The sequence below is a fragment of the Halichoerus grypus genome, chromosome 3 (genome assembly GCF_964656455.1).
Source record: "Halichoerus grypus chromosome 3, mHalGry1.hap1.1, whole genome shotgun sequence".
Taxonomy (NCBI): Eukaryota; Metazoa; Chordata; class Mammalia; order Carnivora; family Phocidae; genus Halichoerus; species Halichoerus grypus.
Window position 1 is genome coordinate 52,057,330 of NC_135714.1, and position 24,886 is coordinate 52,082,215.

Consider the following 24,886-nt stretch of genomic DNA (forward strand, 5'->3'; position numbering starts at 1 on the left):
TGTTGCTATCAGAGAAGAACACTGTGAAATAACTCTTGGAAAAGCTGAAGTGTGATCCTGGTTTCTCACCCAGAGAAATTTGACGAAGGCAGGCTGACTGGAGCAGTCTGCAATAATAGTCCAAAAGAAGGAACAACAGCAGAGCAACCCACCAGAAGGAGTTTCCCTCAGGTGAAATATACACGTGTACTATACAGCGAGAGACCGTGAGGTTGGGAGAAGGCGGCAAGTGAGAGGAACTCTGGGAGCTCTGAGTGCATCCTCATCCTCTAGTGACCGCAAAGCAAGGCCTTCCCCGGGGTCTGCGCAAGAGCTCCGACACATACCTCACTAGAGAACCAGTGTTCGGGTATCTAACACAGGAGACATCAGCAAACTCACATAAAAACAATCTTGCCCTTTCTTTTCTACATATCCATCAAGGACAACTCTGAAAAATCTAGATACAAACTTTGACAGAGGAGGAAGAGGAGCAAAAACGTGACCATTCTTCCTTCCCAGTCTAGGTAGTGAGGGTCAAGCTGGCTCTGTAGTTGTGGGAACCCCTTTGAAATGGATATGGCATTGACTTTGATTTAGACTGGACTTGAATCTTTATATCTGAAATTGAATCTTAATTACTGGCATGGGACTGTTGTTTCAACAAAATGCAGCTGAAGAGCTGTAGTATCTGTCTAATAACCCCTGAAGGCATAGGAGTGGGAGATTTTACAGAGCATGGATGAAAGAAATAATTGGAGGAAAAAAATAAATGTTTTAAATCAGTATGCTGTTAAGACTGCTCCATATACCGGTTTTAGAAAGAAGTGATGAGGTAATTGATAAAACACTTAAGACAGTATGTGGCACATAGTTAGGGTTCAAGAAATGTTAGCTGCTTTCATAGTTGTTGTTGTTACCTGAAGGGAAAATATCAAATTTCAATGTGATCCAAAATGGGAAGGACTGTATTGAATATTAACAATGGAAAATTACAAAAGCAAAGACCAAAGAGCCATGTGTCAGGCATCACATAATAAACATTCTGAACTTGAATAGAAGATTCTTTCACAGTTCCTTTAATTTTAGGATCCTATTATTCTAAGTGTGAATTATTTTTCTATATAAGAAAACAAATCTGTGTTTTTCCCTAAATTAAAGAGACAATCCAATTCTTCTTACATTTTTTTTTAATTTAAAGAAATGTAGATTATTATTTTTTATCCCCTAAGAGCATCCACTATTAAATCAATATCATTCATCCTTTCGGTTTAGAGTATTAGCTGCCTTTATCAAATGCAAATCATAAAAACTTGGCTGTCAGTATTCATTGTCTGGTGGCTCGTTCTTCATCTTTGAAAATGGTACTGACATAAAATGAGTGAACTGTCACTAGAGTACAGCTAACACCGTCTGGCAAGGGACTGAGATTTTACGTAATAGTAACTTCCTTTCCTTTGTACTAACTTATTTTGAATTTCTGCATAAAGGCTATTTCAACAACCAAACAGATCAGAGGGTAAGCAAAGTATTTCACTTTTTTAGGCAACTGTCATTGTGAGAAATGAAAAATTTTCTGTGTCCTGACTCAGAGAACAAAGCATTTCATTCCAAACTTGAGGGAGAGTAGTTCCATACTTACGTCTTGATTGGTCATCTCCCAGTAGGGTCTCTCCCCATAAGACACAACCTCCCACATCACGATTCCGTAGCTCCAGACATCACTGGCAGAGGTAAACTTTCGGAAAGCTATAGCTTCTGGGGCAGTCCATCTGATTGGAATTTTGCCTCCCTAAAATTGAAAAAGAATAAAAGAATTCCCACATACTTCACTCACTGGAAAGATATAGAAAGAGATGCAGCATTTTTAAGTGAATCTCTTTGACAGCATGCAGTCTCCTTTTCACATATCTCAGCCCGTAAGCACTTGTAGACTGACTACTAATTGCCTGTCCGGAAGAAAATCTGGTTTAAATTCTGTTTGACTACTGGGACACATACAGGACCCACATCTCAATTATAGTATCACGATGTCAGCTCGAAGAGGGGAAAGCAGGCAGTCCAGCAAATCAATAAGGTATACTCATGACTCTCTAACAGAGAGTAAAGGACTCAAATTCCCAGGGCGTTTTTTTTTTTTTTTCCTTCTTTAACATAGGAGTTCTAAATGGGAAGTCTTGATAGCTGAATGAAACCCTGGGAGGTTCAACAGTTAAGTGTGAAAATCAGATATAGTTATATTTTCCCCCGTCACTGTGCAATTTCTTTTAGACTTGACTTCTCTTATTTTCTGCCAACATATTTTTGTGTTTGTTCTGTTACAGACTGTTTTTGTTTTCACTTAAGAGATAGGTCTCTCATTTAATTTAACCATATTAAAAATTATGGCAATTAGATTGCAGGGGAAAACCTTACGATATTATCAAGTTTGGAGTTTTTTACGTGGTAAAAAAAAAAAATTGGTTTGGTAGGTTTCCTTTTAGTTCACAAAATAAACACTTTTATATCCTGCAGGCAACCCCAGGAAACCAAACATTTCATCCACAGGCAAAAATATATTTAAGGGGGAAAGGCAGAGGCTTTGAATATTTTCTTGTAAAAAAGATTAAGATTAGCCTATGCCTTCCCATTTTGCAGAGAGGGTATAATTTAATTCATACATTAGAAGAAGTGGAACTTCAGTTGCTCCTTATGAACCAAAGTTTCAAGACATGAGGAAATAAAAGTTTGATGTAATGCTTGAAGTTGCTCTGTGAGCTGGGGTTAATTTGAACTATTCAAACTATGTTTAAATTATTTGTCCCTTATACATATGGCAACACCACTTTAAGAAGACTTTCCTGATACATACTTTTGTTAATTAAATATTCATAGGTAAGTTCACATCATTAGGTATGGCTATGTGTCATTGTGATATCTATAACATATTATCACTATTTTTCTTAAAATTGTAGTTTGTTGATTACTTCAAACTTCAGCCTAGAATTTTTCTTCTGGTCCTCTGACCACCATATCTGACGTCACAATTATCTGAAGTTCCCTTATCTTCTCATCTCTCAGTATAAGGATTTCCCACAAACTGCTATCATGGCTCGTTTCAGAGGAGTAAGTCTTGAAGGTCTCAGGAACTCTGCCTCCCCTCTCCTTTCTTTCCCCCCTCCCCAGCATGATACATTGACACAGACCTTGACAAATCTATTTTATGCATTTAACTAAGACATCAACCAATCATACTGGGAATGGATTTTTCTATAACCTCCTTCTTGCTTAGGCTAAGTTTATTAAGTGTAACTCTAATCCCAAGAGAATTCTTAATTAAGGTTTCATTTAAGGCAAATAATGACAATGATAATTAGGTCTAGAAGAAGAGGGATATCCCATCAATTAATTTATTGATTTATTAAGCCAACCATTAGAAGGCTTTGTTTGCTTATATAAGTTACTCTTGATTTTTAGTATAGTACAGTCCCTAAACATCCATGAGTCACAAAGCAACACTGAAAAAAACAAAAACAAAAAAGCCTTACAATCTATGAAAAGTTTGTTAGACCATGAGTAGAAGTCATTTTTTTAAATTGAATTAAATAAGCAAATGTGAATATATCTATCGTAAGAATGTGAGATGCCAGAAGTGTTCTTCTGTATTGAAACAAAAGTAAACCAAATCTTATAGTGAAAAAGATATAGTGATAAATATTTCTAGCTTCACAAGGAGTTGGAACACTAAGGATATCTAACTTCATATTATCTTGACATTGAAAAGATTTAGAATTAAACAAATACAGTGTCTCATAAGGGATTCACACTCAAAATGTGCACTACATAGACTGCTCAGAAAATTCTGCTGTACCAATACCCACAGTTTTCCACAGAAAGAATTGTCGGATACATACCATATCGATTCAGGAAGCAATTATTTTGCTGGAAAAGGATGTTGATTTATGCTAATTATGATAACATGAGTTAGTGACCAATTTTCCATAGATGTGGGCTTAACAGTTAATATAGCATGTCAGGCAAGTAATTAGGCATTAAAATACCTCCAGTAAATCAAAACTTTTTGAAGGAATAGTTCTTTTATTTCCTATCATATGAGTTCTTAAAAGGTAGGTTTACATATTTCTGTATTTGTTTTACAAATGAAGACACTATAGTGCAGAGAGTTTAGTTACCCAATAATGTTATACATGTTTATATATTCATATATATATAATATTAATTGCTTTTAATATAGGAGAATCTTTAACTTTCTCTTTTACATTTAAAACTCTGAATAATTTTTATATTGTTGTATTCACTTTGAACTCAAAGTTTTTGTTTTCAGTATCTCTAGGAAAAAAAATGAATTATTGTGCCCCATATGGTGAATCTTTATTTGTTTAATATATAAATTTGCTGATATCCAACAAGTAGACTTATCTGGGTTTTTTATCTTCCCTTCCCATCATCCCTTTCTCTCTGTCTTCCTATGTAAGAGGAATGTCCTTTTAGCTATTTCCTTTAAAAATCTTTAAAAATTAAATGTCTCTCATCTAGTGTTTCAGAAATGCATTCTGTTAGATCTTACCCTTGTGGTGTAGGCTGCCTCAGGATCATCTTCCAGCACCCTGGAAAGTCCAAAGTCAGACACTTTGCACACAAGGTTACTGTTGATTAAGATGTTTCTGGCAGCAAGGTCTCTATGCACGTAACCCATGTCGGAAAGGTACTTCATTCCTGCAGCGATGCCTCTCAGCATGCCAACAAGCTGAATCACGGTGAATTGCCCGTCGTTTTTCTATTAAAATGATGCAGAAATATTAATCCAGCAACAACAATCACCGGGGGAAATTTGAAAGGATCTGTCGTCAAGCCCCAAATTAATACTCTCACCAACTTCATATGCAATTTGTATCTGAGGGAGAATGGAAAAAAGTTATGAAATATATCGTTAACTTTGTAATATGGATCAGTCCTCTGCTTGGTCAAAGCCGATCAAGGCTTTGAAAGCCCTTGTCAAAAATCTCAGTTAGTTGCCCTAACTAGCATTGTAACTCCTTTATTCTCACTCAACAGAGGAGTATGTTCATCACTCCAACCTAGTGCTTGCCTTAGATGAACACTGTACCTTTTTTGAAGAGCTCTGAGATAAGCTAGCTGGATGGGCATATTGGGGTAAAAAAGAAGTGACTGGAGGAGATAAAAGAGATTATTCAGGAGCACATGGGAGGAAGAGGACAGAGCAATGACCAGGACAACGTTAGTGTTTCTTGGCAGCTTGCTGTCTTTGTCAAGGGCACTGGACTTAGCACAGACGCACACAGCATAAGACCCAACTAATGATTATTTTGAAATATAGGAATGATATGGCCCTAGGAGACTAGAGAACTTGAAGATATGTATAAGAAATTTGGTAACAAAATCTGGTAGAGGTTGGAGATTAGAAGAAAACTTGGCCTTGTCAGTAGACTGCTGTCATCAATGCACAGGCCCCTGGAATAATCCTCAGAAAGGCCATTGTCTTATCACCTCGCCTAATCAATAGTAGCAGTTGCCACATGAAATGTGAAGAAGTAACAGGCTATGGGTTTAATCAGGCCTGCAAATATATTACATTGTCTGGCACAAGCTATTTAGTAATACAGGGAGTTACCAACAATTAAAATTTGGACACTTGCACATAAAAAGAATCTTTTCCTGCAACCCAGAAGATCTGACAGCATTAGTGATATTGTCTATTACTACATGACCATTTCTCTTGTACAAGAGTGGCTGACTCTCAGATGGGTTATGAGCCTATCTGACCCCTTCATCAACACAGATGATTTGCATGGACCTTTTAGACATTTTTTCCTTGCTCTGCCTGATATTATATACTCTGAGAAAGTTAGGTTCTTGTAAAAAAGCTTCTTTTTTTCCCCCCTTTCCTTTTCTTTCCTTCTGTCCTTCTTTTCTTTGTTTTTTTTTCCCCCTTCCTTTATCCCCTCTTTCTTTCATTTTTTTGGAGGCAAATTAACAAACACTTAAATAAAACTGTAGGGACATACGATTTAGATTTGTTTAAGTTTCAATTTATAAACCAAATTTTATTTTTTGAAGTATAACTATTCTGACTCCAGATATTTCTATCGATTTAAAAGTTCTGCTTTAAAGTGGCTCAATTTCAACTTCAACATCATAGTCAACATACAAACAACACTTTGAATAATTAAATGTATTTCAAACCTACCTTTAAAAATGTATCTAAAGATCCATTTTCCATGTACTCTGTCACTATCATCACTGGTTTGCCTGAAAAGAAACAGTGGTATGAACTGCAACTTTTTGATTTTCCATACTTATCTAGAAAAAGTTTACTAGAAGGTTTTATTTTTGTCCAAACTGCATATATTCTTTTAAAAAGTGTTCTTTTCTAGTAGCAAGTAAATTCACGACATGATGGTATCTTACTGTAATGGGTGGGGCCAGTGAGAAGAAAGTATCAGAAGAATAATAACATTGACATTTAAGATATAATAATACATAATTTTCAATATTAAAATTAATTTATGTCAAAATGAGTTTAAGGATGCATCTTATTTTAATAGCAGTAATGGTATAATGTACCAAATAATATCCAGCAAAGCACTGTGAACGTGTTATCTTTCCCACAATTCTGAACAAAAACTCCTATCTCACTGAACTGCACTACTTATGAATATATGTTGTATTTTCCTAACTTTCTTTCTATATTCCTGTAACTCCTTTCCTTATGATTACCTCCCTTTTCCTTCTCTGTCACACACACCCAAATTTTTTCATTGTTCAAAACTCTGTTCTAATTCCTCTTGCTCTCTGGAAACTTCTCTTGCAATCATTGTTTCCTCCCCCTTTCATGTCTGATGCAGAAATATAAGCTAGAGCTTAGCTGGACAGACTCCAGAGTCACACTGCCTGGCTTTGAATCCCATGTTACACAAAATTTGTATTAATTTAAAGTATTTTGAGGTAAGTAAAAAGAGACCTTATGTCAGAAAAATCTATCTCATAGGTTTGTTTATAAACTTTATGTATTAGGAGGGGAAACAATGTTCATGCAATCAGGAAATGCATTATAATTAATGTAATGGCATCCTCCAGAAGGACATCTGTATTTTTCTTAAGAAGTGATTAATTCAAGTCATAGAATTTGAACCTGCATATGTATTCATACAACACTATCTAGAAGTGCAAATAAAGCTATAAAAAGTTAGACAATTACATGCAAAAAAGTAATAACTGGGAAGAAAAAAAGATTTTTATCTCAAGATCAAGATCACTTGAAACTTACTATTTCAAATAAAAAGGTAGGACTATCTAATTTCTTACTCAGATAATTATCTTTTTAAAAAATACTTCAGAAGGAATATTCTTTTAATAGATGTGATGAGTGTATTACAAACCCAGACACATTTCTCTCCTCCTTTTTAATGTTTATAAAAGTAATTTTAAAAGTTTGTCTGATGAACCATGAGAGACGAAGGACTCTGAAAAACAAACTGAGGGTTCTACAGGGGAGGGGGGTGGGAGGATGGGTTAGCCTGGTGATGGGTATTAAAGAGGGCACGTTCTGCATGGAGCACTGGGTGTTATGCACAAACAATGAATCATGGAACACTACATCTAAAACTAATGATGTAGTGTATGGTGATTAACATAACAATAAAAAAGTAAGTTTGTCTGAAGTGTTTATAAAAGTAATTTTAGAAGTTTGTCTGAAATAATTCATTAGGCATATGTTTGTAGATGCCTACATTAGGTGAAACACCACAGGTGCAGAGAATGAGCACTGGAGGTAGGGATGTCATTTGATCTGAACCTTGAAGGTTGCAGGGGTATTACTCATGTAATAAAAGGTGACAGATATCCCAGGAAAAAGGGGCAGCATGTGCCAAGGCATCTGGTCATGAAAGAACCCGTCAAGTTCAACTATGGCTAGAGCCCTGGATTTTCACTTTGTCAATCCAGAAGTGATAGGAGATGAGTTGGGAAATACTTTGTTAAAAAACCGACTGGCCCACAATAGTAAAAAAAAAAAAAAAAGAAAATACAATTCATAATGTATTTGTAAATGCCAGTCACAGCACAACAGAAGAAAAGATCATAAATGTTTCTTTTTCTTTAGTATAATTGTAACCTAAGCTCATGAAAGGAGAAATGCTTGTAGTTTAACTTTATTTTAATTATATTGCCACACCCATTTTAATTCAGACAAATTTTAAAATAGACAAAATTCTGCTTTGGACCCTTTGGTCCCATTCTCACATCAAAGAGCCCATTTCAGACTTTCATTAACATTGAAGCCCCTTTTCTTTTCGAAGTCCACAGCTAATGTCCCACCCCAAGGATGAAAGCCCAAATATCTGACACCTGCTTTGGCACGGGTATCTGTGTATCGGAAGTTACACCACACATAATGCTGGAGTATCCTGGAGTGTCCTGTTGTACTAGATATCACCACTTCATTTGCCTGATTTCAGGAACTCAGAAGTAACCAGGGATGAAGCTGAGTAGGCTTATAAAGGGGACACATGGGTAATCCTGGCACCAGCCTTTTATCAAACACCAACGAAGTGTGAAAATAAATTTACAGCTAATAGAGCCAAAGGGTATCTACCTGCTAAACCTCAGCCCTGATCCAACTAAAAGAAGACCTACATTTTCTGGAATCAGCCTGGGTAGCTCTTTTATTCTGACTTTGAGTCCCACTTACAGAAATCCATTGGGAGAACTGTCATAGTATAACTGGAATTGGAAGAATTGATTTCCAGGAGATATCCAGAGAATATAGTCTTAGCTTTCCCTCATTGGCATCCCTCAGCTCATACTATACGGGTAGATGTCTTGTCCATCAAACTGAAACCTGATTCTTGTCCATCATTATCGACTATACCCCAAGTCCTTTATGATTGCAGCACCTTCCCTATAGCTCTACTTACAAAACTTTCAGTTTTCTCCTACTCTCTTTTTCTAGAATTTCTTCATTTTATCTACCCTTTAATTTGTTGGGCTCTCTCTCTTTTTTTTTTTTTTTTTTTTTACCATTATGGGTCCGGGGTAAATATTTAGTACTGCTCACCCAAGGTCTATTGACTGGAAACTGGATAGAAACCCCATGTAAAAGCATTTTTTTCTTTGGTGAGTTTGTTCCTTAAATTCAACCCAAAATTACTAAGCTTAGAAGAAAAAATTGATACTCTAAAGAGAATGAACTGATCAGAAGACTTATTGACATTGAATAATATACATTTGGATAGAAAAAATAAATGATTACTTTTTAGGGAAATGGGCACCTGGTATTTGTCCCATAAGATTTCTTAGATTTCATCACCTAGTTTTAAAAGTCAGATTAATTATTTATGACAGTGTAGGTTATAATGTCAATAACAAAAAATATTTGAGAAGTATGATAGGGGAACTAAAATACTTCTCACATTTTAGAAAATGGGAGAAAGGCAATTAAAATGAATGTTTGCAAACAAGCATGATTTTCTTTTGTTGACAAGAATAAGACATTTCAGGACCCATTCGATTATTTTTCATGCTTGAGTCATTTTAATGCTAATTATATTTAGTTTGGCTTATGTTTTGTCTCAGGTCCTGCTAGCCTGCAAGAATGACATAGCAATAATTAATGTGGCTTACTCTAACCCTTGTAAATTCAATAAACCTGTATAAATCATTTTCCATTATCCAGCTCGAAGTACAGACAAAGAATAGATTTGCCAATAATTTTGAAAGCATATTACCAAAAATCTATATAAAAAGAGCTCATAAAGCATGTCAAAACATGATTCTAATCACAGAGTAGAGTTTTTGTATTACTTTATATTATTTACCAAAGACCTAGCCCAGGCAGAGTCTAAGTAGTAATAGAAACACATTATTTGTGGAACTCACCAACCTTATATTTTAATCATTCAGTTTTGGTAATCATAAAAGAGCTACAATTTGTTGATTTATTGGATTTTCACTCTTTACAAGGCACAATGTTATTTTTAATTTTATTAAATTCCTTAATAGTGGAATTACAAAAGACATTTTTCAAAGAAAGAAAAATGAGGCTTAAAAAGATCCAATATATGACTTGGGTTGGTGAGTGCAAATATATAAGAACCAAAGTTGGGAATCAAATTTGTGTCTGTCTGACTATAAAGCTGTTTTCCTTTCCTCCACACTATGATACCTATAATTTCAAAATACTTATTTTAAAGTTTAAATTTTATATTAAAATCTCACAATTATTTACTCTTTTGTGTTAATACAAGCTTGGTATTCATGACTACGGCATGACAAACTATCCAACCATTAATGGCAGATCCGGTAGGAATTTAGCTTCTCTCAGTAAATAATATAACCTTACATATGACTATTACTTATATATGTTCTGAGTGTTCTGAAGTATTCTATAGTGAAATAGCCTTGGACTCTATTAATATGAGGTATATAAAGTAATAAAATCCATAAAAACAGAAAGTAGAAATGTAATTGTTAGCAGCTGGGGAAGGAAGAGAGGAAGAGTTGCTCTTCAGTGGGCATAAAGATTCAGTTATGCAAGACAAAAAAGTTGTGGAGATCAGTTCTACAACATTGTGGTTATAATTAATATTAGACTGCACTCTTGGAAATGTAAAAGGACAGATATATTACATGTGAGGTTATTTTACTACAATAAAAATACTGAGTTTGTTTCCTTACTCTGTGATTTTTTGGTGCTAATGTCCATCACAAATCCAAGAGAGAGAATATGCCACCCCTGGTAAAGCAATCTTTTTCCATAAGATATCTCAAAGTTAGGTGAAACTAACTTTGGGGAATGTTAATCCAACCCTTGCTTTTCAGAACATTGCCCCAACAGTTGGCAGAGCTATCATCTGCTGGGAGCATATTAGAAATGCATAATCTTTGTGCTCAATCTGATCTATTGAAACAAATTCTGCATTTTAGCAATATCCTCAGAGAAACAGTAAACTAGGCCACATCACAAAAGTTGCAGCTAAATCTGGGCCTCTTATTTTATTTGCATTGATACTACATGCTCTTCTGAAACCATTAGCTCATCAATAAACACTTGATACCACTTAAGGCTCCACTCAGGGAGCATTTGATTTAGAAGCATCATAATTCACTGGAGAATAATTGTCACTGGGTTTCTCTTAGAAATATTTTACAAGACTTGTAAATAATTAAAAGTAAGCCTGTACTTATACTTACATACCTACATTTTATTTCACGCTGTCATTCTATTTGGGTTATATTCCATTTAGCATACTAACACTTGCAGCTGTTTGAAATTACTTTTATTTTGACCCCAAGGGAAAGTTGAGATAACTCATATATCATGGTTCAATTATTAATGGTTAATGGTCAACCAGAAAATGGAATCTTGTGCTTAGAACAGGGATAGATAATGCTTATTAAGGGAATAAGGAGGGAAGGACAAAGTATGGGACAATTAGAAGGGAACTCATATTTTAATTCCATTATAGTCCTTAGTTGTCGGTTAACACTTTAGGGAAAAATCATTTATAACATTTTATAATTTTAATTTGGGGAAAGATGATAAAGTAAAAAGTCTATATACCTTACCTGAAACAGGAGCGTGAAAACACCAAATGTCTCTATACGTAGAAGCTCAAAACATTCTATAATATCTCCTTTTATTTCAGATTGTTTACACTGATAAACTTTTTCATCAGATGCTCATTTCTCAAATTAGAAATGAATTTGAATTGTTCTGACATTAGTGAAGGTAGATGATTACTTATGGAGTCAGAAATTATGGACTTTTCAGAGGAGGTGGGGAATCCAAGAATTAAGAAATCTGACAGCTTTCTTTTACTAATAATGAAATTAACCTAAAAAATACAACGTTTAATTTACTAATAATCAATCTATGAACCAGGAAATTTTGTTTTTATAGTTCTTTTTTTTTTTTTTTTGATGAGCAAGATTTAGCTTTTATCAGGAAGAACACTTGTAAATAGCTAATAATTATTTTATACATATTTCTTAAACCTCGTTCTATGCCCTAACAAAGAAAATCAGGTACTGAATTAATGAGCTGGCTTTTATTTCTACTTCAGCTTATATTTATTTCCATTGTGGTTTATCACTGGTTCATAGAGTTTGTTTCCTTATGTGAAATGCACAATGTAAAATTCAAGCATACTCATACTTCAAAACATTTTCGTTACGTCTCAGGACTAAAGGTAAATCAGTCACTACATACTTATAGGCCTCTCAAATGTAAGTTGTCCAAACTGAACTACTGATTACCAACCACAGTCCTGATCCTCCTAGACTTTTCCCCATAAATGGCATTCCTTTCTTTGAAGAATTGATGACAAATAATAATTACTGTTGACTCCTCTCTTTTTCTCACACTCCATATCTAAATCACAGGAAGCCTTTCTGTGATTGTCTTCAAAATATTTAAAGAATTCAACTACTACTCTCCATCTTGTTAGATCAGAACCCTGATCTAATCCATAATGAGGTATGAATAATGTCAGTAACCTCCCCAGGGTTTCCCTGCTTAAACATTGGCTCTTACTATCTATACTTAACAAGGCAGCCAGATTGATCTTGTTAACACAGATACCAGATTCCATCACATCTTGGTTCTAAAGGCTGCAAAGCTCAGATTAAGAGATGGTCTTTGCAGGGACCAAAGAATGCACACCCTCTATCCTCCTACTACATCTCCAAGCTAAGTTCTTTCCAGACTCCTCTCCATTTCACTGAAGCAACAATGGCCTTGATATTTCTTGAACATCACATGTAAGTTCCATTTGAGACTTGCTGGTCCTTATTCCTATAACATTCTGCCCCCAGATATCTGTAAGGCCCACACCTTCACTTTATTCAAGCCTTATTAGAGAGGTTTTTCACTAAATAAAATAGAAATCACCAACCCTCAACAAAAGTAATCCCTAATTTCCTCACTTAGCTTTATTTTCTCATTTAATATATTATAAATATATTTATTCACTTAGTTTCTGTCTCCCCACCCAAAGTAAACTTCATAAAGGCAGGAACTCAGTCTGTTGAATCTCTGCTGTATCCTGACTAGTAGTGACAGGCGTGTATCAGGTAACTCAGTCTGTTGAATCTCTGCTGTATCCTGACTAGTAGTGATAGGCGTGTATCAGGTAATCAGTTAATATCTTTGAATGAAGAAATGTTTGCCAAGTGTATACTGAATGATGAAATATGAGATTGGTAATGTACGCTCTTTAAGAGCTTGGGTTTGGAAGTTATGTAAAAGTTTTAAAATGTGGCATTATCCTATGCTAGTTTTATGATACTGGATAAGGTATTTAACCTCTTTAAAGTTAATTTTTCCCATCTGTAAAATAAGAACAAATACTAGCGTCTAAACAATAGCATTATTGTGCAGAATAAAGGAGATAATAAAGAGAATTAAGCTCAGTAAATTCTTAAAGTAATGTTAATGATTAGTAGCAGTAATAACTGTTACATGCAAGATCTTGTGAAAAGATTCTCAAGCAATTTCTTTCATATGAATTTTATTTTTTTTCTAAACACCCATGGTTTCATAGAATAAGGTTTTAAAAATAAAATATAAACTATATATCACTCTAACTAGTTTTAAATGTTTACATAAGTATATTTAGTCATTCACCCATTTAATATCTTTTATGTCTTTTTTTTAAATTACCTAATGTCTGGCCCTGTGATGGAGTCTATGGGGGGCTATAAACATATATCAGTTTCAAGAAGCTCATTTTGTAGTAAGGAAGATAAAATGTGTAGAAGGATAACTATGATATCATGCATAGCAAGACAAAGTGCAGAGAAATGCAACTAGAGTGTATAGGATTGTCTCTGGCTGAGAATTTACTCATTCAACAGACATATGAATTGCTACACATGCTGAGCCCTGATCTAGGAACACACAGGTGAGCAAGACAACAAAAACCTCTGCTCTTTGAGGCTTAAATTCAAATGTAGAATGAGGAAGCTTTCTTTTACTGAGCTATTCAACATTATTTAGTGGTTCCTGTATGCAAGGCGGGCACTGAGAATAGAAAGAAAAATGAAGATAAATGACACTGATCTCACAGAGAAAGCCACATCTGAATTAATCTTGAAGGTCTAGTAGAGCCGAGGAAAGTGGAGAGGACATTCTAGGGCTGAATGAAGTATTTCAAAGGGGTAGAACAAGAACTCGATAGAGTTTTTCTGGAAGGGAAATAGTGAAATATGAGGTTATAGCCAAAATTATATGGGGTTAAGCATCAAAGTACATATATTTTGCTTCATTTGTTTGCTTGTTTGGTGATAAAGCATCAGAGGAAAGCAGTGATTTAGTAAAATCTACCTTGGGACAATATGTATGGAATGGGCTAATGTGAGAAAAGAGAAAAGTGGGAAGGCAAGTTTGAAGATTGTCAAAAATATCCCTGGATAATATATAATAAGAGGCTGTAAAATGGAAGTGACTTTATAAGATAGAATGAAATACTCTATTTGAAAGGTAATTGCAAATTTATTTAATAAGTTAGAATTGTCTGACAATTTAAACAATCAGTTGTCATTGAATGTGCTATCTCCTCAGACATAGAAATAAAAAGAAATAGGGAGAGATTCCTCTAATGTTCTTCTAATATTTTGCTTAAATTTATTAATTTTACAAAAGAACTAAATTTATTTGTACATGATCCTAGATTAAGAAATATAACTATGAATCGTTTTAAGACTCAATAGAAGTATTCCTTTAGTCAGTTTTGATAATAATTTCCACAAGTGGGGAAAGATAAATCTTAAAGAACTGAAGATACTGCAATGGGAAAATTATTTTTCCTATTTTTACTTTAATTTTGAATCTCTTCAAATAGTAAAAGTTGGCACTGTATATATTACATTAAAGTATCTTGCATTGCGAATGAGTCAATTAAGCCAGGACCTGTGGGTTTTTTACATCATTTGCCATGAAGTCTCTCTAGAATATATAACTATTTCTGATATGCCCTGTTTAACAACACATCACAGAAGGAATTTGAATTCGGGCCCATGTTTCTGGCACATAGGGCAGTGATACAAGAAAGATGAAGGTTCACAATGGCACCACCCATAGGATTGCGACTTCAGACTCCCTACCTCAGCTTCAATCAGAAAAATCACGAGATTTAGTTGCACTTATGTCTCATTATCTGTGTGCTGCAGGTTGAGAATAATTGTTGAATAAATTAGCATCAGATCAGAGAGCATGAAATTAAGGACACAAATAAAGTGAGTTGCAACATGGTAAATTAAAAACAAGCTGAAGACTTCCTGGGCTGAACATCAAGAGGTACATTTATTAAGGGGAAATGCAGTTTGAGTTCACATAGAACAAAAATAGGACAGAAATATTTTAAATATTTTCATTTTGCTTTATGTATATGTGTAGTTTCATGGCAGCAACATCAAATAGAATATTTGATTAGGAGATTGGAAATTTCAAATCTGTATTCCCAACTGCAGTACTGTTTTTTTAGACTAAACTTTACAAAATTTAGATATGATCACTTGTTGATAAAGGTTTCAAGTGCATATAAAATATATGACAAATTTAGTTGACTTAATATGAGAAATTCAGTTGTCTTAGTTTGTCTCAGTCAGGACCCATTCACATTAAACAAGTTCTATAATAAATCAGGAGTTTATAAAAGTCAGTGAATATTCATTGTAATAATTCTGGGGTATTGTCCACTAGTATCTGATGCATACACTTAGATTAAAATAAATATTTATTCACTACTTTAATTACCTGCAGTTTTATTCACACATACACACATATACACAAATATATCTTAATTTAATCTGCACAACCATCTTACAAGTTAGGTATGATTTCCTCCTTTTTTGGTGATATTGAGGCTCAAAATGTTTAACTGACCATGGTTTGGTTTAACTTTAGGTATAATAGGCTTACATAAATATTTAGGACACTGCCTTTGTCTTCAAGGAGGAGACTTTTTTTTTTTAGCTAAGGAGTTAAAAATATATGCAAAAGGGACAAAATTAAATGAAAGATTTGAATAAGAGTTTTGGCCAAATGAAAGATCATTACAGACAACTGCAAAAATCTGTACTTTGACACAGGGTTCAAAAGAAGAAGGGATTATTTTAGGGTGAAGTGATGAGGGATTGTTTCATGAATGTGATGTGATTTGAACAGAGTTTTGAAGGAACTGAAAAGGTAGTGAATAGGAGGGTGTAAGTTTCAGAGGAAGAGGAAATGTAGGTAGGTCAAAATATCAAGCATGTTAAAATGGACTAAAAAACAATGCATGTGAAGGAGCTCAGAGCACAGGAAGAGATAAAACAGGAAAGTAATAACTATATATTGTTTTAGTACCTATTCTTCGCCATGTCCATTCTAAACTTTACCTGTATTAATTCATGTCCCCTTCCCAACATCACTATCTATTCTTAATCCATGTGACTGGCGAAGAAACTACATTTCTGAATGTTTAACTAACTTGTTCAAAGTCACATAGCTTATGGCAGAACCAAAATTACAATACTGTCTTCCATAATAATAATAGTGATCTGGCACTTTTCTAAACATTACATCTGAATTCATTACAGAAGGTAAACTGGCTGCCTACAGAGCTTCACATTTACCCTGGGTAATAAGAAGTATGGTCAGAGTTTATTTGTGGAAGTTAAATTTTTTTGGAGGACGCCATATTAAGGATGAGATGAAGAAATTAAATGTATCAAATGTTTGCCTACTATTATTACCATGACTATAATTAAGAACTATGTTTTATATTATATAGTATTCATTACTGCATAGGAAATAACAGTAATCAATTATTGTTATAATTCTTGTTCCTATAGTATCTAGCACCACAAGTTATCACTGATGTCCTTTTAAGACCTTCCTTTCAGACGAAATGTAGTCACGTTCAAATTCTGATTTCATTTTATTATACCAGTGACCATCTTTTTCACATCATATTCTTATCTCAAACATTCCTGCTCTTTCATTATTGGGTATAATTTTTGTAAAATATTTTAATTTCTTACATTACTAAAAAAACATATTTTTCCTTGTTCTCTACCTTTCTTTCTATTGTCCCTGCCTCTCACCTTTCTTTAGGAACTTATTTGTTCTGATAACACTTAAGGATGTCCTCCTTGCTCCAGCAATACCCTCTTTGGGTTACTGTCAAGGGGGTAATAAAGTATGCAACTGGAGGAATAAACACATCTAAGTTTTGAAAAAAAACCCATGTCTGCAGGTTATTTTATTCCTATGCTACATTCCTCTATGAGAATTCTTACTGGAAATGTGTATCTCTTTGGAAGGTGGGAAAAAACAATCTAGCAATATAAGCTGATTCAAAAGTTCAGCAAATCAACAACATGATACTTTTGCTGTGATCTGTTTTAGGGCTTTTAAGGGGCAGCTACCTTCTCATCTGTGACTTGTGAATAAATCATGATTTGGGAATTAACTTGTTATATACCAGGCAGATATTTTGACTTGCTTCTTTTGTCTATATTGTGAAAAAGTTGTGTTTTTATTGTTACTATTTTGTTTTCCATATTTAAAAGCTAAATAAGTGGGTATTCAATCTGCTTATGTCAATAAGTGGCATAAGTGGATATCTAATCATTTGAAATGACTTAGTAGATTGATGGCATTTATTGAATACATATTGCTGGTATGCATATTTGGCATATATAATTTAAAATTTGATTAATAGCAACTAGAAGGTGAACAGATGATTGAAAGCAAGTCTAAAGAATGTCCCTTGCTAAATTTTTAGATGATTTAGAAAATGGTGAGTAGATTATGAAGAAAAAGGAAGGAATGAGAATACATAGAAATGTCAAAGAAAAAATGAATTTAAATAAAGACCTCAGTCATGTGACCCAAACATACTTTATTGGATGACTGAAAAATTATGTGAACTCTTTATGTTGGGAAGCTCGTCACATAGTCGCATTTATAAGACATAAATACAAATTTAAAAAAGATGTGAAAATCCAGATATTTTTGAGTAAAAATTAAATTTTCTTTAAGAAAATAATTAATCTCAAAGAATTTTTCCAGTCTTCTGTGACTGCTTTCCCTAAAATTATTAAAATATCTCAACTAAAAAAATGATTAAAAGAAATACATCTGTCAATAAAGACCAGTTTAAAAGGTGGCAGGACACATATGATTATAGTGATCCTATTAAATGTTAAACTTCAATGCCTCAGTCAAAACGTTGAAGTTAATATTTTATTAGGATAAAAAGTGAAAGAGCCAGAAGAAAAAAAAAAAAATGTTGATACCTTTACTGCTTCTTTTATCTGGATACATTTTCTCTGGCAGTGAATTCATTGTAAATGAGTAAATACATATGTTTTGAAAAACTAAACAGAAATTCAGGTTCTATTAAAGATTAGCTTGGACAAGAATCTACTAAAATACAAGGCAATTATTATTAATATTAAAGAAAATTTTAATAACATTACTGTGGCTACTTTTCTTTTTATCCTGAAATTAATAATAACCTATTAGAAGACAGATTTTCATGATACACACACATATAATTTCTACTGTACTTACTTTTGGTCACAACACCTTCTAAGTGAATGATGTTAGGATGATCAAACTGCCCCATGATACTTGCTTCACCCAAGAAATCTCGGCGTTGCTTTTCTGTGTAGCCTACTTTCAGGGTTTTGATTGCCACAGGTAATTCTCTTTTTCCTGGAAGTTTCAAACGTCCACTACAAACTTCACCAAATTCACCTTGTCATAAAGATGGAAAAACACACAAACTCATTTCAATCCTTACTCTAATAATATGCTAAAGTCCTCCTATAATACTAAGGTTTAGACAAAACATTATTAAAAGGCGTGTCCAAACTTCATTATCAGTAGTAAGAGAATAAGTGGTGTTTGGGGGAAAAAGCGTCTATACGTGATCATAAAACACTCTGGGGGCTTTTAGCTTCATCCATCTCACCTACAAAAACCTTAATGAAAACATTAGAAAGAAATTAAATGCAACTGATTGAAACTCTACAGGGGTGGTTCAATATCCACAAATCAATCAACATGATACACCACATTAATAAAAGAAAGGATAAAAACTATATGATCCAGTCGATAGATGCAGAAAAAGCATTGGACAAAATATAGCATCCTTTCCTGATACAAACCCTCAACAAAATAGGGATAGATGGAACATACCTCAACATCATAAGGCCATATACGAAAGACCCACAGCTAATATATCCTCAATGGGGAAATGGATGTCCACTCTCACCATTACTATTTAACACTGTACTGGAAGTCTTAGCCTCCACAATCAGACAACAAAAAAGAAAGGCAAGGAAGATGTCAAACTTCCATTATTTGCAGATGACATGATAACTCTATAAACAACCCAAAAGACTCCACCAAAAAATTCCTAGAACTCATACATGAATTCAACAAAATTGCAGGATATAAAATCAATGTGCAGAAATCCATTGCATATCTATACACCAATAACAAAGCAGCAGAAAAAGAAATCAAAGAATCAATCCCATTTGCAATTGCATCAAAAACAATAAGATACCTAGGAATAAATCTAACTAAAGAAGTAAAAGATCTGTATTCTAATAACTACAGAACACTTATGAAAGAAATTTAAGAGGACACAAAGAAATCAAAAAGCTTTCCATGCTCATGGATTGGAAGAACAAATATTGTTAAAATGTCTACACTACCCAAAGCAATCTGCAGATTTATTGCAATCCTTATCACAATACCAAAAAAATTTTTCACAGAACTAGAGCAAATAATCCTAAAATTTGTATGGAGCCACAGAAGACCTAGAATAGCCAAAGCAATTCTGAAAAAGAAAAACAAAACTGGAGGCATCACATTTCCGGACTTCAAGCTATTTTACAAAGCTGTAGTGATCAAGATAGTATGGTACTGGCACAAAAACAGACACATAGATCAATGGAACAGAATAGAAAACCCAGAAATGGACTCACAACTCTATGGTCAACAATCTTTGACAAAGCAGGGAAGAATATCCAATGGAAAAAAAAAAAAATAGTCTCTTCAACAAATGGTGTTGGGAAAACTTCTCAGTCACATGAAGAAGAATGAAACTGGACCACTTTCTGATACTATACACAAAAATAAATTCAAAATGGATGAAAAATCTTCATATGAGACAGGAAACCATCAAAGCCTTAGAGGAAAACACAGGCAGAAACCTCTTTGACTTTGGCAGGAAGAAGTTCTTACTAGACACGTCACCACAGGCAAAGGAAACAAATGCAAAAATGAACTATTGGGACTTCATCAAGTTAAAAAGCTTCTGCACAGCAAAAGAAACAACAAAACTAAAAGGCAGCCTATGGAATGGGAGAAGATATTTTCAAATGACATATCTGATAAAGGGTTAGTACCCAAAATTTACAAAGAACTTGTCAAACTCAACACCCAACAAACAAATAACCCAGTTAAGAAATGGGCAGAAGACATGAATAGACACTTTTCCAAAAAAGACATCCAGAATGGCTAATAGACACGTGAAAAGATGCTCAACATTACTCATAATCAGGGAAATACAAATCAAAACCACAATGAGATACCACCTCACACCTCTCAGGATGGCTAAAATTAACAACAGAAGAAATAACAGGTGTTGATGAGGATGCAGAGAAAGGAGAACTGTATTGCACAGTTGGTGGGAATGCAAACTGGTGCAGCCATTCTGAAGAACAGTGGAGGTTCCTCAAAATGTTAAAAATAGAACTACCCTACAATCCAGCAATTGTACTACTAGGTATTTACCCAAAGGATAAAAAAAAATAATACAGATTCAAACAGATTCAAAAGGATACATGCACCTTGATGTTTATAGCGGCATTATCAACAGTAGCCAAACTGCGGAGAGAGCCCAAATGTCCACTGACTGATGAATGGATAAAGAAGATATAAAGGAGATATATATATATATATATATATATATATATATATATATACAAAAATATATAATGGAATATTACTCAACTATCAAAAAAATGGAATCTTGCCATTTGCAATGACATGGATGGAGCTAGAATGTATTACACTATGTGAAATAAGTCAGTCAGAGAAAGAGAAATACCATATGATCTCACTTATATGTGGAATTTAAGAAAGAAAACAGATGAACATATGGGAAAGGGGACAAGGGAAAAAAAAGGAGAGAGGGAAACAAGCCATAAGAGACTGTCTTTTTAAAAACATTTTATTTATTTGAGAGAGAGACAGAGAGAGTAAGAGAGAGAGAGAGAACATGAGCAGGGTGAGGGGCAGAGGGAGAAGCAGACTCCCTGCTAAGCAGGGAGTCTGAAGCAGAGCTCTGTCCTGGGACTCCAAGATCATGACCTGAGCCAAAGGCAGACGCTTAACTGACTGAGCCATCCATGTGTCCCGCCATAAGAGACTCTTAACGATAGAAAGCAAACTGAAGGTTGATGGAGGGAGGTGGGTGGGGGATGAGCTAGATGGGAGATGAGTACTAAGGAGGGCACTTGTTAGGATGAGCACTGGGCATTGTATGTAAGTGATGGATCACTGAATTCTAATCCAGAAACAAATATTGCACTGTATATTAACTACCTAAATTTTAAATAAAAAAATAAAAATAAATAAAAGTCTGAGTTAAACACACTGTTGTACCTGCTCCAATAACTCTTTCAATGGTGATGCATGAAGCTTCTATCTCCTTGGCAAATTCATGGACAGCTTGATTGGGATCCTCATAGGTGTGTGGATCAATATAAGTTCTTACTCCTGGCAGTTTAACTGGAAAAATAAATATTTGTTAAAATATAACTGCTTGTGATGGATGAATGAAATCATAAACATTATTAACATGCAGCTATGGCTTAAATCCCTAATTACTAGAAATGGCCAAGTTGCAAGGACAGCCCCTCTTCTGAGTTACAGGAGTCATTTATATAGCTATGTCATTTTTATAATTTTAGAAATCTGGATTGTTGTCATGTAAAAGAAATGCATATATGACAACATATTTGAATAGCTATATCTTTCAACAATAATGTTCACAGAGTCAGTCTCTGAGGCAAACTAAGATAAGCTTGTTTACTAAACTGGCCGATGAAATGCTAGTGAGTTATTTGTTGTTTTGTTATTCTGTTTCACTTAAAATGCCATCACAGATGAATTTCGGTTTTACAAAAAATAATTTAAAATAATTTTTCTGGTGCTTTGGTCCAGTATGACTGACACAGAAGTCAAAAGAAAAAGATAAGTTCTACCTCTCACTCTACTCCTGTTAACTACATGGCTTTATCCAAGACTCTAAGTTTCTATGAGCCTCAGTTTCATCACATTTAATGACTACCAATTTCACAAGATTTTTTTTTTTAAGGATAAATACCATTAAATAAGATAGGACCTATGAAAATAGATCCAATGCTTTGCAACATGAATTATGGCTTTAATTATTTGACTTTTATGGTAACAGCAGAGTGACAAAAAAGAAATTATTTTTATTTACTTAGCAAATCAACTAACACTATACTATTTATGAAAAAATGCACATATTAAAACACCATTAATTAGAACTCATTTAGGCTAATTTTTAAAGCATGTTATCAAAACTTGATTTTCTGTATTTTTAAAAAGGATAGTCTTTTTCAAATCATTGAACAAAGGTTGTTGCTACAGGATCTGCTCATGGAAATTCCTGCTATAATGCTAGAAAAAGGAGAAAAAATACTGAGAAATTTTATTTGTTTCATCTGATGTTGTTATTTAACAATAAATTTCTACTGACTGTGCTGGAAGAAATTAGAATTGGTCTGGAAATTTGGTTTGAAATGTAACAGCTTTTTATAATGATTGAAAAGGTTTTTTTTTTTTAATAACTATAATAAAGGTGTTCTTTAAAAAATTGAATAAACCATCTAGCTGTTGTCTAGAGTCAGGCAGCAATGCCCTTTAGCCCATATGCTTTACAGGAACGTAACAGAACACTTACATTCTTTTTAAACTTTTAAACACAATATTTTGGTCAGTTATTACAAATCTCCTTGTCTGAAAATAAACAAAAATAATAATAAAATCTCCTCTATTTTGTTTTCTCTTGATTTTTTACAATTTGCTTACTGTGCCCATTATGAAAATGCATCTTTTCCTCTTCTGGATCTTGTTTTGCTTTGCTGTAACCACACCTCCTGGAACAGAGTAAGCTACAATTAGCCACATCTCCAAGCGTTGAATCACATGAAGCCCAGAAGCATGAAATGCAACTGAAATGATTGCAGCCCTAACTGATTTTCACACTAGTAGCATGAGAAAACACCAATCCTTCTTTTGGATGAATCATATTTCCGCCACCAGTATCTCTCAGTCTTGCCCAGATTTCACTGAGAAGTCAGAAGCCATCCAAATCCATTTAAAAAAAAAAAAAAAACAAAACGTCTCTCCACCATACACCACACTCTAGAAATTTTGTTTCCTTTCTTTTTTTTTTTTTTTTTTGCCACCTCAGAAGCCCTTTTACAGAATGTATTGCCCAAAATATCTCTCTGATTCAATAGTGTCCTCCTTTCAGTATCTTACTCTTATCATCTCCCCCCCCCCGTCCCGCTCTGGTTTCAGGATCTTTCTCCACTCAATCCACTTAGATCACTACCAAATTTACCACAAACTGCAACCCTTCTCAGTTCAGCTCCACTCCTGAAAACTTATTCTCTCCTGTTTTACTTAAAAACTTACTAATTTCAAAGTCCTTGCAACCTGCTCCTGTTACTAAAAAAATCTGTCCTTGGAGGTTCACTAATGACATAGTCACCCCATGACTTTATCTTAGTTTTTAATTATTCATGATGGACTGAAATCCCTAACTACTCCTTTTGTGATGCTTCTTGCTCCTCTCTTCATTTATGTGAACTTCTCTGGTTCTCTACTGTCAATCCATTCATTTCCATCAATTTAATTAATACTTCTATTCTGGTTTAATTCTTTTGAGAGTTATACTCTTGTTCCTCAGAGATTTATTTTATAGGGATATTCCACTGGCATACAAACAAAATAGATGTGAAAAACCAATCAGTATATCTCTCTTTACTTTCAGTCTTGATCTGTTGACTTCTTTTCCTGTTAATAACCCTGGCAAGGCCTTGGCCCCTTTGCGTACAAAGCCTTTGTCTTGTGTACTTCACAACAAATTAGTTGCCAAATCCCAAGCATTGTATAACATAAAAGTCTTAAAATTCATCTCTACTTTTTCATTAGCTCTACCCCTTCTTCAATTAAGGCTTTGTTATTTTTCATTTGGATTGCTATAAGGTGCCTCTGAACTGATGTTCCTGCATTCTGTAACTATTTTCCTAAACTCTACTAGACATGGCTGTAGCCAAATTACTATAAATAAGGTACTTTTCTACTGTGTTGTCTCCTGCAAAGTCTTCAATAAAATAATAAGATAAAGATTTCTAAACATAGCCCTAATGCATATTTCCTACACTATCTCTGTTAATCTTCATGGATACTGGATGATCTTCAGGTCCTAAAGATATTTCTCCATGCTTCCACACATTTATACATACTGGTTCCCACACCTAGGATATTCTTCTTAACAATTTTCAATTATCAAAGTCTAGTTCAATTTTTGCCTTCTTCATGTTTTTTTTTCCTGATACCCCAACTTCATGCAATCTTTCCCCATCTGAACCTAGTAGTTTTCTTGTACTCCTCTCACGTTGTGATTCCCATTTTAATGCAACATAATCATTTTGTATGTCTTCTGGATCTCTTACTGTTTGTCAGTTTCATAAATAGCAGCAACTAGCATTTACCCCTAAATTTCTGCAGTGACCTAGTGCCTGTCTCAGAGTTGGCAACAAAAATATTTGTCACATTGATGAA

The 24,886-nt window shown here is 34.2% G+C and overlaps 1 protein-coding gene across 13 annotated transcripts in view; it reads right to left on the minus strand.

Annotated features, from left to right (window-relative positions):
• Positions 1 to 24,886, minus strand: part of EPHA5 (EPH receptor A5) — a 343,456-nt gene that overhangs the window by 25,433 nt on the left and 293,137 nt on the right. For all 13 annotated transcript variants that reach the window (XM_078068724.1, XM_078068722.1, XM_078068726.1 and 10 more), the window contains 6 exons: positions 23,123 to 23,190; positions 21,668 to 21,793; positions 18,560 to 18,745; positions 6,188 to 6,249; positions 4,547 to 4,756; positions 1,622 to 1,771 (listed from right to left, as the gene is read on the minus strand). In XM_078068724.1, the coding sequence (XP_077924850.1) occupies positions 1,622 to 1,771; positions 4,547 to 4,756; positions 6,188 to 6,249; positions 18,560 to 18,745; positions 21,668 to 21,793; positions 23,123 to 23,190 (802 nt within the window). The remainder of the gene's footprint in view (positions 1 to 1,621; positions 1,772 to 4,546; positions 4,757 to 6,187; positions 6,250 to 18,559; positions 18,746 to 21,667; positions 21,794 to 23,122; positions 23,191 to 24,886) is intronic.